Source organism: Micrasema longulum, unplaced genomic scaffold (assembly GCF_059751315.1).
Source record: "Micrasema longulum isolate JH-2025_06_02 unplaced genomic scaffold, ASM5975131v1 h1tg000730l, whole genome shotgun sequence".
Classification (NCBI taxonomy): domain Eukaryota; kingdom Metazoa; phylum Arthropoda; class Insecta; order Trichoptera; family Brachycentridae; genus Micrasema; species Micrasema longulum.
In genome coordinates this window covers 1721072-1734759 of record NW_028277925.1, presented here as the reverse complement: position 1 = coordinate 1734759, position 13688 = coordinate 1721072, and the positions used below count along the sequence as shown (strand labels likewise).

General features: G+C 30.2%; 1 protein-coding gene across 1 annotated transcript; it reads right to left on the bottom strand.

The window, feature by feature from the left end:
• Nucleotides 1-7745: 7745 nt before the first annotated feature.
• Nucleotides 7746-12793, bottom strand: LOC148279357 (uncharacterized). Its single transcript, XM_088230103.1, has 8 exons — nucleotides 12377-12793; nucleotides 12146-12260; nucleotides 11899-12066; nucleotides 11427-11724; nucleotides 9895-10095; nucleotides 9242-9407; nucleotides 9018-9148; nucleotides 7746-7925 (listed from the first exon to the last, which is right to left on the bottom strand). The coding sequence occupies exons 1-8, from the start codon at nucleotides 12434-12436 to the stop codon at nucleotides 7790-7792; spliced, it is 1275 nt and encodes a 424-aa protein (XP_088086229.1). The 5' UTR covers nucleotides 12437-12793; the 3' UTR covers nucleotides 7746-7789.
• Nucleotides 12794-13688: the final 895 nt, after the last annotated feature.

The following is a 13688-nucleotide window of genomic DNA, read 5'->3' as shown; positions in this document are numbered from 1 at the left end:
TCACATCCGAAACCACGATGATCAGTATGAGCAAGAAGACATATTGGCACATTTAAATAATTTATTAGAGTTATTTCAAACATTATCAACGACACAATGCGTTCCGATCAACAAAAAAATATTTCAATGTTCTGTCACACTGTTTAAGGTTATAAGATTTTACGATAATTGATACTCCACATCTATTTTATAATTTCTCTCATAACTTATTTAATAATTCGGATAATAATGGGGATCAATAAATACATCGATATTTTTTTCAATACTACATACATACATAACAAGATGCGCTTTCGTTTGTCAAATAAATATTTTCTTGTCCGTGGGAATTTAATAGGCGTTTATTTAAAAGGCAGCACCGGTGTTGTATCATATCATTTATTGATCCCCATCTCTAAAGCGGGGGTTCCTTCATCTACCCAGCGCGATTATTTGCCAATAAGTGACAGGTCCTGTTTGTTTAACTCTTAAAAGACTGTGCTGAATAATCCCTTTGCAGCCGGTGTGGTAACACAATGTGACCACAAGCATAAGTCGAGATATTTTGAAATGTAAGCTAAAATACCAAATTATTTACAATGGTATGTGTTAAAAATGATATTTATTCAAAGATGTTACATAAAAAATATAAAATTAAAGCATATTTATGCAAAATAAAGTTAGAAATTGTGTTCATTCCTTTTAAAATCCCGCCAGCAGGCGCTACCGCACGCGTCTGGTTGTTGACTGAATTCCGAATTACATTTACGACTGAATTTAGCGGAAATAGATCAACCGGGAGACTAGAAAGTATGCTTTGCTAATACAACTCTTATTTAATGCAAAAAAGAATATCAAATTTTTATTGCAAATAAATACTAGATTTTATTAGAATAAATAAAAACGCTGTTAAAACATATTCTTAGAATAATATTGAAATAATACCTAAAAAAATAGCAAAAAAAAACTTGTAATAAATATAATAATAGTACGTAATACGTAATATAATTATCATAATTACACATACAAAAAAATGACAACGTAAACACGTGTTTTAAAACTAGTTACGAACAAATTTTTTGAACACTTTAAATTAAATATTTTTGGTTCTATTTAACGGTTAAAAAAAAGCTTTGAACATACTTTACAACAGTTTGTTATAACTTCAAAAAATATACGTAGAGTTGAAAAATCTTTTTAATGTCATTACAAATCGCTTCTTCAATAAACGCTTATATAAATTATAAAAGCCTGTCCAAGAATTGAGTCAAAACTCTTAAGCATTATAATTACTTAATTAATTTTTTGGGCACCTCAAAACACACAATTGTTTTCCTTTAACGTCGATAAATATTGCAGATTTAGTTTCGACGAGTTTCAGAAAATGCACTATGTTTATTTGGGCATTTTTACACCATCCTGTTTTTCTTGTTACATCTTCTGAACTTTCGTGTGTTGGCAATTCAACATCATGGAAATTGATGGTTTGGTGCAAGAAGAGAAAGAACATGAATAGTACGTTTCTAAAAACATTTCGGTAGCGTTCGTTTGCTTTCGGTGGAATTTCACACACTATGTTTACGTGTATTTACGTTAAAAACTACAAATTGTAAAGCTAACGACCGCGGAAAGAATATTCTTAAACTTCTATCGTTGATTCTCTAATCAGTGTTTTTTTTATCCATAATACAGTTACTTTATTTATATTTAAATCAAGATTAAAATGTCACTATCTAAATATTTAAATTGTTCCTTTATCCTTCTTCTTTCCTTCCCACCCCCTCTCCGCTCTTCATGGTAAAGTAAATATTTTTACACTAAATGTTTATTTTGTTAATCTTTCTTTTTAATTTTTGTATAAAATTGTAAGATTCAATATGTCCATGTATTTATAATTTTCTCAAACTGAACGGTTTAAGTAGGTAGAAAGAAATTGCCTTAAGGTAATATGCCCGCCCTTACATGTATATATATATATATATATATATATATATATATATAAATATATTTATACATATATATATACATATATATATATATATATATATATAAAGTGTCAAATAAATAAAAATAAAGGAGTTTAAACAAGCAATATCCATCAGCTCCATCAAAACTCTAAGCAGCCACCTTCAAGTTTTTCTCATACAAGAATATTATCTTGTTAATTTGTCTCCAATATCCACAACTACTTTTGTAGGGTTGTAGTGAAGTATAATTTCTGGATTTTTCGCTCCCCTCTAAAACGGTTTCTCTTTATTCATTATCATTATCTGATTCTAAAATTTGGTCCCCCCTCAAACTCCTTTGGAAGGCTCATTTTCACTTTCTGTATCTGTATTTTCACACTCAATATTGTCTTCCACGTCTAATACATCTTCTCTATTTTCCATCTCCATGTAACTTTCATCACTTGCATATTAAATGTTCTCAATTTCTTTGTTATTAAAATTTCGAGACATCGCTCATCCGGGGCAAAAACGACACAACTAACTTTTTTTTTAAAACCGTGATAAGTATGTCACAAGTCTTATAAATACGTGTTTTATCCGGTGCAAAAACAGCAGAATGATAGTTTGACTACAAACTACCAGGGAGCATTTGTGCCAATGAAAAATTTGAACAATTTTGTAAGTACTAGTGACAACAACGCCTGATTTGTAAGTTGCGCGCGGGGACCTGCCGAAAGCGCTTGTGTCTGTGCCTGTGTAGACATAAAGGTGATTGTGACAAACTATTTGTAATTTTTTTTGTGTAACAACGACCCTACTGTGATTTTTCAGGACCACAAAACTGATGGAGGACCATCAGCACCACAAAATATTGACGGAGATTGGATGAGTAATGTCTGTAATTATGACGAAGATTTCTCGCTAACTGATAGTGGTGATGAATTTAAGCCTGCAGAAAAGGAAAAAAGAAGCCTTATATCAACATCAAGCTCATCATCGTCATCATCAACCTGAAGCTCATCATCGAGTAGCTCGAGTACTGATGTATCAATCATACGCGATGAGCCAAATAATGATTAAAGGAACCCTAACTAAAATAATCAACCAATAATGTCAAATAGTATTGAGATTTTTTTTTTTAAATAATGAGATAATAGTCTTTCGATAAGTGAATTTAAATAATAAATATATATTATCAGTTGATCTTATTTTCACCCACAGGTAATAACTTGCCATAATTGTCTAAAAATATATTATCCCAGTACAACAACGACGTAAATATAAGTATTAATATTTTTATTGGTATATTTTAAGATCATTTGAAGTAATTTTTGAAAACTTTTTGCAATCCGTTAACAAATTAACAGTCCAAACTAACGTAATATTCAAAAAAATTGTGAAAATATATTTAAAAAAGTAATTTATGACTATAACAATCTTTAATAAAATAAAATCATATTCACTGCAGTTATGTCGTTATTGCACCGGATAAGCGACATGATAAATTATGTAATGTTGTAATAACTTATATTTACATATAAGGTTTTAATCAAAAATCCTTGGGCACACTTCCACTTATTTGTTTGACCAATTAGCGCTTTCATCCTCTAATGGACATCTTCAGACTGGCGAATATTATACAATGTAAGGATGATTTACAGAAATCAAAATATTATCTTAAGTGTGGAAATGAGTGAAAGTGTACCAATTATTTTTGATTAATAACTTATATGTAAATGTATGTAAATATTACATCATTACAATGAAATTCCATGAAGAATTGTCAAAAAGTAATTTAAATCAGATAAATTGTGAATAAATTGTAGAAACATTTCGGGAACACGGTGTGTTAAATACAGCGTCAGCTTAGTATACTACAAAAAACTTCACGCGACTAATGTGTTCTCTGTCCCACAAGTGGTATAATTCTGTATCGTACTCTTTCGGTATTGTTTTCTCGGTCACTCAAGCTCCGCCCCTAACTAATAGTGTCCTTGTCGGTCTTCTGATATGCTATATTCTCGTGCTCTTTCTTATAAAATTTAATAAACCACTTATAATACTGGCATCTCTTTCGTTTGTTTGAATTTATTTTACAAAATGAAGAAAATGTTTTTTTATAGAAAAAGCCCGTGCATTTTTTATAAAAATGTTTCCTTATTTTGGTGTAAAAAAGTCCATATAAAGAATACAAAAAATATGAGTTGGTTATTTAAAAAAATAAGAGAGTTATTAAATGTTTTTTACCCGAGGTAGACATCCGTTACCGCATAGCCACACATGAGTTAATTATAATAATTGTTTCAAAGCAGAAGCAATATTATATCCGAGATCTTTATTCTTTCAGTTTTAACATTTCAAGTTTAATCATAAATGACCTACTGTATGTTTTGCACATTAAGTACAAAGCTTACAGGGTAACAATCGTTACAGTTTTGATATGAACGAATAATTTTATCATAACCAGTCCTAGTGGATCCGTGTGAAGTGTATAATTATCGAAATCATAATAAAGCATATTAATAAGGAATTATTAAATAAGCGTGTAAGTGATGAGTGAAATTATAAAATAGATGTGGAGTATAAATTATCATAAAATATTATAACCTTAAAACAGTGTGACAGAACAGTGAAATATTTTTTTGTTGATCGGAACCCATTGTGAAGTTGATAATGTTTGAAATAATTCTAATAAATTATTTAAATGTGCCAATATGTCTTCTTGCTCATACTGATCATCGTGGTTTCGGATGTGCAGGGTTTAGTGAACACCCTGTATATACAATTCATATAATAACACTTAACATCTTTCACCATTTATTGTGAACACCTATAATGACAAAACAAGATATTAAATAGACCAAAATTTAATTTATAATATATATAATGAATGCAATTATTCAAATTTAGATTGATTTTAATAAAATTTAATTAAGATATTAATATTAAACTCGTATGTGGCGTAAAATACAAGTGTTTAATTTATTTCATGTTTCAAATTGGCTCAATTCAAAGGTAATTTTCCCAGTGAATCGCTCTTCTCAATATGCTGCTCCGCCAATGGAAATATTGATGTTTAGGCATTTACAGGGCTTATGACCTGTCATTTGCTGATTTAAGCTGATATCACTACATGCCGTTACCATTCTGCCTATATTTGAACATTATTCCTTCAATTCTTACATCTGTTCCACCAAAATCCTACGATCCTTATCCACTGGCCGACCTCCTTTCACTTGCCCAGTAGAGGTACGCGTGACATGATTTTTCAATTCCAAGGTGTATTTATACGCTGCATTTTATTGGTGATGCCCAGTCGAAGAAACGTCACGCAATATAAATTAATCCAATCCAGAAGATTTAACCCCAGGTTAATTGGACACAATCAGTAAGCAGAAACTAAAGAAATGGACTGAGTTGGAGCGAGTCAGGTCTAGTAGTGTGGGTCAGCCCTTTGTGTCATTTCTAAGTGTAATATTTTAGTGCAGTTAATTATTTTGGGGTTTATTTGGAATGGCATTATTAAATAAATTATTGACATTTTGTTACGTATTTATTCTACACATAGTTTATTTAAATACAATACAATTTTAAAAAATTATAGATGTACTAAAACTTGGCTTTGAATCGATATTAATTTTTTAAAATAAATAATATCGTTTTTTTGTAATAAAAACCAGAATAATTCCATCGCTTTTTAGCCCAGGGGTTCGGCTCATATGTAAACATAAGTTTTCATATTTGAAATGTATGTTGAATTTTTTTTAAATCGCATGTGGAATAAATAACAGATGTCAATTTTTTTTTTATCAATGCTTTTATCAATTTATTGATTTGTTATAAAGCAATTAACAATTCCTTTTATTATTTGTAATGTTTAGCGCTACACGCATATTTAAATAATCCACAGCTAGTCAGGACCAGAAAAGTAATTTTTATCTGTCCCAAATGTAAACTATAAATAAACACACTATCTAAATTTTTCTAATTTTAATTATTTTATTTTGTTTATTAATATATTGCCCAATGGTAAGTATTATCCTGGTATTGAATTTCTTTTAATGTCTTGCATAATAAAAGCGATTAATATAATAATATTTCATGCATTATTAGCTGAAATTATCAGTTTGACTATCAATATGTATATCTACATTTGAGAAAATTGTTTATGAACTATTCATTTTTTAAAATTAAATACTGTGAGGATACACAAATTAAAAAAAAACTGTGTCTTGAAAAATTTCTAAGATGTATTTTTTTTAAATACACTCCTAGATAGCTAAGCTGATAATATTCTATTTTTATGCATTTGATTTTTTCTGCACTTTCTCATTGTAATATTTTACTAGTAATACTACTTGCGAAATGTTGTAACATTCTACTAGAATTTTATCCGACAATACAGGGTTGATTACACAATATTATATTAGATCTTGATCAACGAAACTAGGCACAGTTTCCCTGGGCCTCGATTATGATGGGAAGATAAAATTTATCTTCAAAGCAAAATAAAGTTTTCTGTATGAAAAATATAATATGTTTACATTTTTTTTCTAAACATGTTTAACTACCGGTTTCCGGCGAAGATACTTTGAATTTTCATACAAATATACACACTTGTACATAAATATTGAAATTTCTTTATACGATGAAGATAGCCATTCATAATCGCGGCCCTGGACTGCTATTTGAAGTGAGATACTGATACAATGCAATTGATGTAAAAATTCACTACTATTCACTAATTTTTAAAAAATCAAGTTATTTTAGAATCTAGGATTTTGATCTTCAACGATCAACATTTATATTATAATATCAAATCCTTTCTCCTTAATAAAAAAAAAAAATTTGCTTGTTTTGTAGATACACATAATTAATAAAAGCGTAATTATTTTTTAGTTCTCCTGCTAGCTTAAATTGATTTAAACTAAACAATAAAAATGCTTGCGTTAATCAAAATATGAAACAAATTAATGATTTGTTTATGCATTTGACATTTTGAAGACACTATCGCAAGAACATGTTAACTAGCATACAAGTAATTTTGAGATATTTACATATTCTTTTCATGGAAAACCAATTCGACTTTGAAAAAGTGTAGTTGGGCGTATTCATCCCAATGGGTTCGACATGGTCTTGCTATTTTCAAGCTCTAAACTTGTTTTTATGGGATAGAGCATATGTAATTTAACTAAAATAAATTCAATTCATTTTTGAGAAAAAAGTTAGCTTACATGTTCTTGCTATGGGGTTTGAATTTGATCAAATGTATAATTTAGAGGTATGGTAATGATTATCAGTTATGCTCAATTTCTATTCATTTTGTTATACATTAAGTTATTAATTTATCTTATGATTTTTTTTTTTTAAATGAATTTATCAAAATTTGTTTCAGTTGCTAATGTGACTGTTCATTTATTTTCAATATGAATATATTTATTTAGCTAGGTGAAATTTACCACGATTCTTTTCAAATAAATAAAAAAAAAATTGGAATTTCTTTTTTGACACATGAAATTCCTAGCTAGCAGGACCAAAAATGTAATTTGTATCTATCCGAAATGTAAATAAATAATATTATTCATTTTATAGGATTTTTTTCATACCGAGTTATTAAATTATATAATACAGACCTGTTTTGGGCTAGTCAACCCATCTTCTGAATATAATAAAACTACCTTTATTTTCTGAGTTTAAATTACATTGACAGAATGAGATAAAATCAACATAATAAACATTTAAATAATGAATAAATAATATAATACAGTGGGAAAAAAACAGAAATTAGTATGGATATGATAGAAAATAAAATACCTATCTTTTATAACATTTTATTGAAATTTTAGAAAAAATATAAAAATTTAATTGGTTTTATTCTTCTTTGTTTTTTCTGGTGTTGTATTCTGTTTACCACCAGTTCTAAAATAGTTATTGTAGAACACTGTAAATGCAACCCAGCAAATTGTGATCAAAATTGTAATATATTCACAACGGTTTCTGTAAAGATTAAATAATTTTATTTGTAGACATGCATAATAATTTATGTTAGTAATGCAAAATGTACGTTAATGGAATATTTATTTCAATTTAATCTTCTTTGTGCTGCTGTGCAATCTTTTGTTTTTAGGCTAGTATTTAAATTGTTGGAGATAACAAAAGGAAAATGTTGTCACATTAATTTATTTTTAAGACCATAATAATTTACATAAACCTGACTAAAAAAAGTATGTTTTACTTGTAATTATTATTAAAAAAATTACAGGAGGTATGTTATTGTTTTCACCCCTAGTATAAAATTTCAATTTTGATTTTGACAAATATTTAAGAATAATATTTTTTTAACACGACTAGTTTGACTTATGTATCTATATATTCTGTTTATATATATTTATAACTATTACAAGTTTTATAATTAAGCTTAATTTTTACTCTTCTATCTACAGACTGTACTCTGTAATAACCTGATTTTTTTATTGATTGTAAGGCTGTGTTTCACTAATAATTATAATGTCAGACTGATAAAAAAATGTGACATGTGCCCAGAATTAAATTCCATGTGAGTGCGAGATATATCTCAAAGGACCGACTCTAAGAGTATTTTGGTTCCATAGGAAAATAAACTAATGTGAACCTGACATATTTTTTTTAATTTACCAACCGCATTACAAACAAACCAAATAGAGAGGCATTATAATTAAAACCAGGGATTGGCAAGAGCTTGTGGGCCACAATTAACTTTTAGTTTTAGCCGAGAAAAAGAAAGTAAATAATTTATCTTATTTTAAAATTATCATTGCTTTGTGGGTTTCAAATTATGTTTAATCTAAGGTTAAACACGAAACTTACACAGCACAATTAACCAGAACTAAACTGAAACTTAAGATTATTATTAGACATATTGGCTGGGTATTTGTTTATATGTTCACCTATAGCACTTCAGTCACAATTCTAAAATTAACTATCGTATAACTCCACAGAACCTTTGTCCTGTGCTGAGTTTGGATGTAAACAAACCATTCTTATTGAATGTACATAATATCAATTAATAACAATTCATTATTTTTCTTAGAATTATTGCGAAGATATTACCTGAAAGGGGTCCCACAGATTGTATACCATTTTGACCCATGAACTGGAGTTTTTGCATTAGGCAAACAAGAAAAGTCAAAATAATCTTCATCATAATTAGTGGCGCACAAAAATTTTCTTTTGGGAATAACCTGCAAAAAAATAGATTTAAAATATATACTCTTATTAAAAAAAAAAAAGAAATATCAAAAAAGTGAATTTTATACATATTTTTCAATACTAACGGTGCCAAAAGCAGTTGTCAAGGATGTCATGTTTTCACATGGGCCGATCGGTTCATGATACCCAATTGATACTTCGTTTTCAGGATAAAAAAAAATAGTAAAAGCTAAGTACGATCCGTAATGCACGATCAGGTGCAAAATGAGAAACCAGTCAAAGCAGTCGACACTAAAAAATAGATTCAAATCACTGAAGTACATTAAAAATAAATTTCAATAAACTTTTAAAACAACCAAGTTTGTTAGTGAAAATTCAAGCTGTTCATTGTAATTTATTATAGAAATAAAAGATAAGTGGTACTTAAATTATTTGCCCCTACTAATTTTGAATAAATATTACTAAACTAGACAAGAACCGGATTGTGGTCCCATGGCTAGAGTCACAAACTCACAGATCAGAAATCCAATGTTTGAACCCTGCTCAACCACAACTTGATTTCTATTTTCTAATAGTAAGCTATTTTTGACAATTGGGTAGATCATAAGAATGAAAGTATTTTTAGTAATAAAGATAATAGTCTTGAAAATGTCGCAAAAGTGATGAAACCAGTCACTGCTTATTCAAAATTTGTAGATTTAAGTATCGCTCGTCGTTTATTTCTATAAATTTAAAACTAATGTTTAATGAGAGGTTGATTTATGCATGTGTATCATACCCTAGTTTTTCTTTTTTTCTTTCTGTCCTCTCTCCACTCCAAATGATGGATAAAAATATTGCAAAAATCATAAAGAATGTAACTTCCGAATGAATTTTACTAAAATCGTGTAACGGGTGATAAATAGGTAGAAACAGAAGAACACCACCTGGCATTCCAAGTATACCGGTGATAATTGTAAAAGTCAGCTCTTTCATAAATCTGAAAGTAATTACACAATAAATTACTTGAAATTATTACTACTACCATCGCGCCAATTCCTGTAGGTTTAGGCGGAGGATGGAACACCAAAATATATGTGTCATCTTGACATACATTTCTAACTTCTTCCACTTACCTTTGTACAACCTGTACATGCCTTACGATTATATCTTACATAGTTTTATGATGTTTAATATTACGTCCCTCTATTGCTATCGTAAATAATTATATTTTACATGAAGGAATAAGTAATATTACCATGTAGTTTTAATTTTTTAACGCTGGATTTCTGTACTTCAGGGGTCAGTCAAAAAGTAATGCCTCCTATTTTTTTCTACAAGTTAGTTAAGTGAAAAATTTGAATTTGGCACTATTCATCGAATCTTCTACAATCTACTGCAGTAGTAACAGGTGGCAGCACTGCAGTCGCTTGCAAAATGGCCAACATCGATGTTCGTATTAGACAGCGTTCTGTGATTGAATTCTTGAATGCAGAAAGCGAAACGCCCATTCACATTCATGAAAGACTAAATAATGTGTTTGGTGATGCAACAGTGGATGTCAGCACTATTAGACGATGCATTCGTCTCTGTAACGAAGCTGAACGACAAACAAAGCGGCAGGCCGTTGGATGCAGTGATTCCACACAACATTCATCAATTCGATGACATCATTCGTGGATTTTCATCTATTCGGGCCGTTAAAAGAAGCTCATCGTGGGATTCACTTTGAAGATGCGGAGGTCGTGAAAACATTTGTGCGTCAATGAGCGGAATCATAACCGTGCTTTTTACCACAATGGAATACACGCCCTTGTTAAAAGATGGACCAAAACTGCGGAAATGGACGGAGATTATATGAAAAAGTGACAAATTAATCGTCAATAATGTGGTTTTCAACCTATGTTATTTTTATTTATTACATTTTAATTTTTTGACAATAAAAAAGAGAAAAAAAATAGGAGGCATTAGTTTTCGACTGACTTGTATAATGATGGCAACTCCAATGAGATGGTAACTTTAATACTCTTGACCGCTAGTTGTAGAACTAAAGCCCCTGCTAGCTGCCATCTCCCGGCTGCCACCACACATTCAAAATCGTTGTTAAGATTGTCCACTAAGATTATCATCACACTAAATTGTATTAAACTGTGTAGCGAGTTTTGTTCAATATCTAATTGGCTTTTTACGATATGTTATTGTTACTTAATTTAATATTAAATTATTTGTTTTGATCGTACGTCGAAAGGATTAAATTGAACCGGACATGTTTTACAATTGATTAAATGAAAACTTTTTGAAGTCATATAACAAGTAGTACAGAAATCTTACCCAGAAGATTGCCATTTTTCACCATTAAAATTAAAAAATTTCGGTATTATGTGAAACCAAAAAGTAAAGCTAGCTGCAAATGTAGAATGGAAATAATAGGAATTCCAAGGCACCCAATAATGTCGGTCTTCTATGTTTGGATCAGTATCGTGCCATGTCCAGTGAACAAATTTCACAGCTACTATGTCATACGGAATATCTATTAGGACAACTGTTAATCCAACGGCAAATGGCTCTGCCCACGAGGGCAGCTGGATCCTTGAAACAGCATAGGCTGCATGATATATAAAAACAGGATCTGGAAATTCAAATAATTAAAAGCAACATTAAAATACATAGGGTCATTAAAACTTTTAAAGACCAGCAAGGTTTCATTTTAATATTAATGTGCTCCTGGATTTTAGAGACGAGTATAATATCTTATTACCACAGTAAATACAATAGTAAATCCAAATAATATTGTTGGTCTTACATAGTAAAATAATATGAAGCGGAAATCTTCCTCCTAAGAATATGATGGGAGTTTGTGAATGCCAAAAGTTATCGATATCCGGCAAATTGTATGAGATAGCTTCCACTACTATTCCATGAAGAATTGTAGCTAACCAAAGCCATGGCCATCTACCACCTCTTTTTAATGCTGCAAAATAAATTAAAATATGTTTGTTTGCTGATACAAGTTGAGTGCAAAATAGTAAATATGATTGAGTTGATCTCACCGTGTATTAGTGTTAGCAAGGATCCAATAATAAAAACAACTTGAGATATTATGTAAGTTGGCTGTGCCGTCCATAATTCATTGATGTCATTGTATCGGACAAACCAATCCAAATTCTAAAAATTAAAAACATGTTTGTAATATAAAAAATAAAAATGAAAAGGCATTGCAACCTCATAAATGCAGTTAGTTATTAGATTATTAATTAACACCATAATTCAATTGTACATACGTTCTTATATTTGATTTCTTTTAGTTCAACTCCAAAACCCTTTAAATTCAAGTGTGACATTTTGAATATGATTTGAAATGAGACAATTTAATCATATTTATTATAGTTGACCTATAATATATGGTGATTTGGATAAATTAAATTTGATAAATTTAACATTGGTTATTCATTGGACCTTTGAAATTCAAGTGATAAGATAGTATTGAACAGGTGGATGATGGCAGATAAAATACGTAACGTTTATCTTAGCCTGTTGATAATATTCACTTTCTCTCAACAGAGAATTAAGATTAAATAATTGTTTTTTTTTTTGGATTCAAGTAATGGATATAAAGAGAAAAAAATACCCCTACTGATCGATACTGTTGTCATTTTTGAACTTCTGGTTATTTCTGACAGTGCCATAAGGCTGATTGCACTGTCACATATTCATAACCTATAATCCAACTTTAACCTCAAATGTGCCTCAAACATAGGACTATGCTGAAATATACTTACATTTCAATATTCTTTACTTGATTCATTATAAGAAAGACTAACAAACACTGGGTAACAAGTCTTGTGTAGGTAATGTCAATGTTACAGGGTTTTATTAAATTAAGTTATTTTTATGTTGACCTAGTTAGGAATCAAACCGGGGAAATTATGCATGTCGCGTGTTAAAAACCTTAACCGTAGCTTAATATGTAAAAAATCTTCTTCTTTATATGTCATGTCAGGTCCCCCTGATGTTGACGACCACTTGGGAGAAAGCTCTCCATAGTGATATCCTAGGGAATTGTTGATTGTAGTGGTTTCATGTTGCCTTAGGTGGAATATTACTTAGCTCCAGATTCAGTGGTTCAGGTCCCAAGGTCCCGTGTTATGGCGCCGGACCTTGCCATTCATCCTATCTGTATCTGATGTGGCACTCATGTTAATACCAGTGGCTACATTGCCCAGGGCTTGCGGGGCCTAAGAGACTTCTCATGAACGTTAAAGAGTAGTGTTGCTGATGGAAAGCAACTGTAGCATTTTACGTGACCATACCAAAATTTAAGACATAGTAACACGCCTTTATTTGAAAAATATTTTGATGACCTTGAATTTCAATTTTTAAAAAAAGTTACACTTTGCAGTTATACACCTATGTCCGCTTATCAAAGAATTATGCATACTATTTTTTTGATAGGTTTAAAATAATAAATGTTTGGGTAATTTTCATTTGTCGTAAACAACCGTGTTAGAAAATTCGAAACAAGCTAAGCTGCGACAGAGTGGGGCTTGAGCCTCCAACCTCCTGATCCGAAGTTCATGGCCACAACCGGTCTCA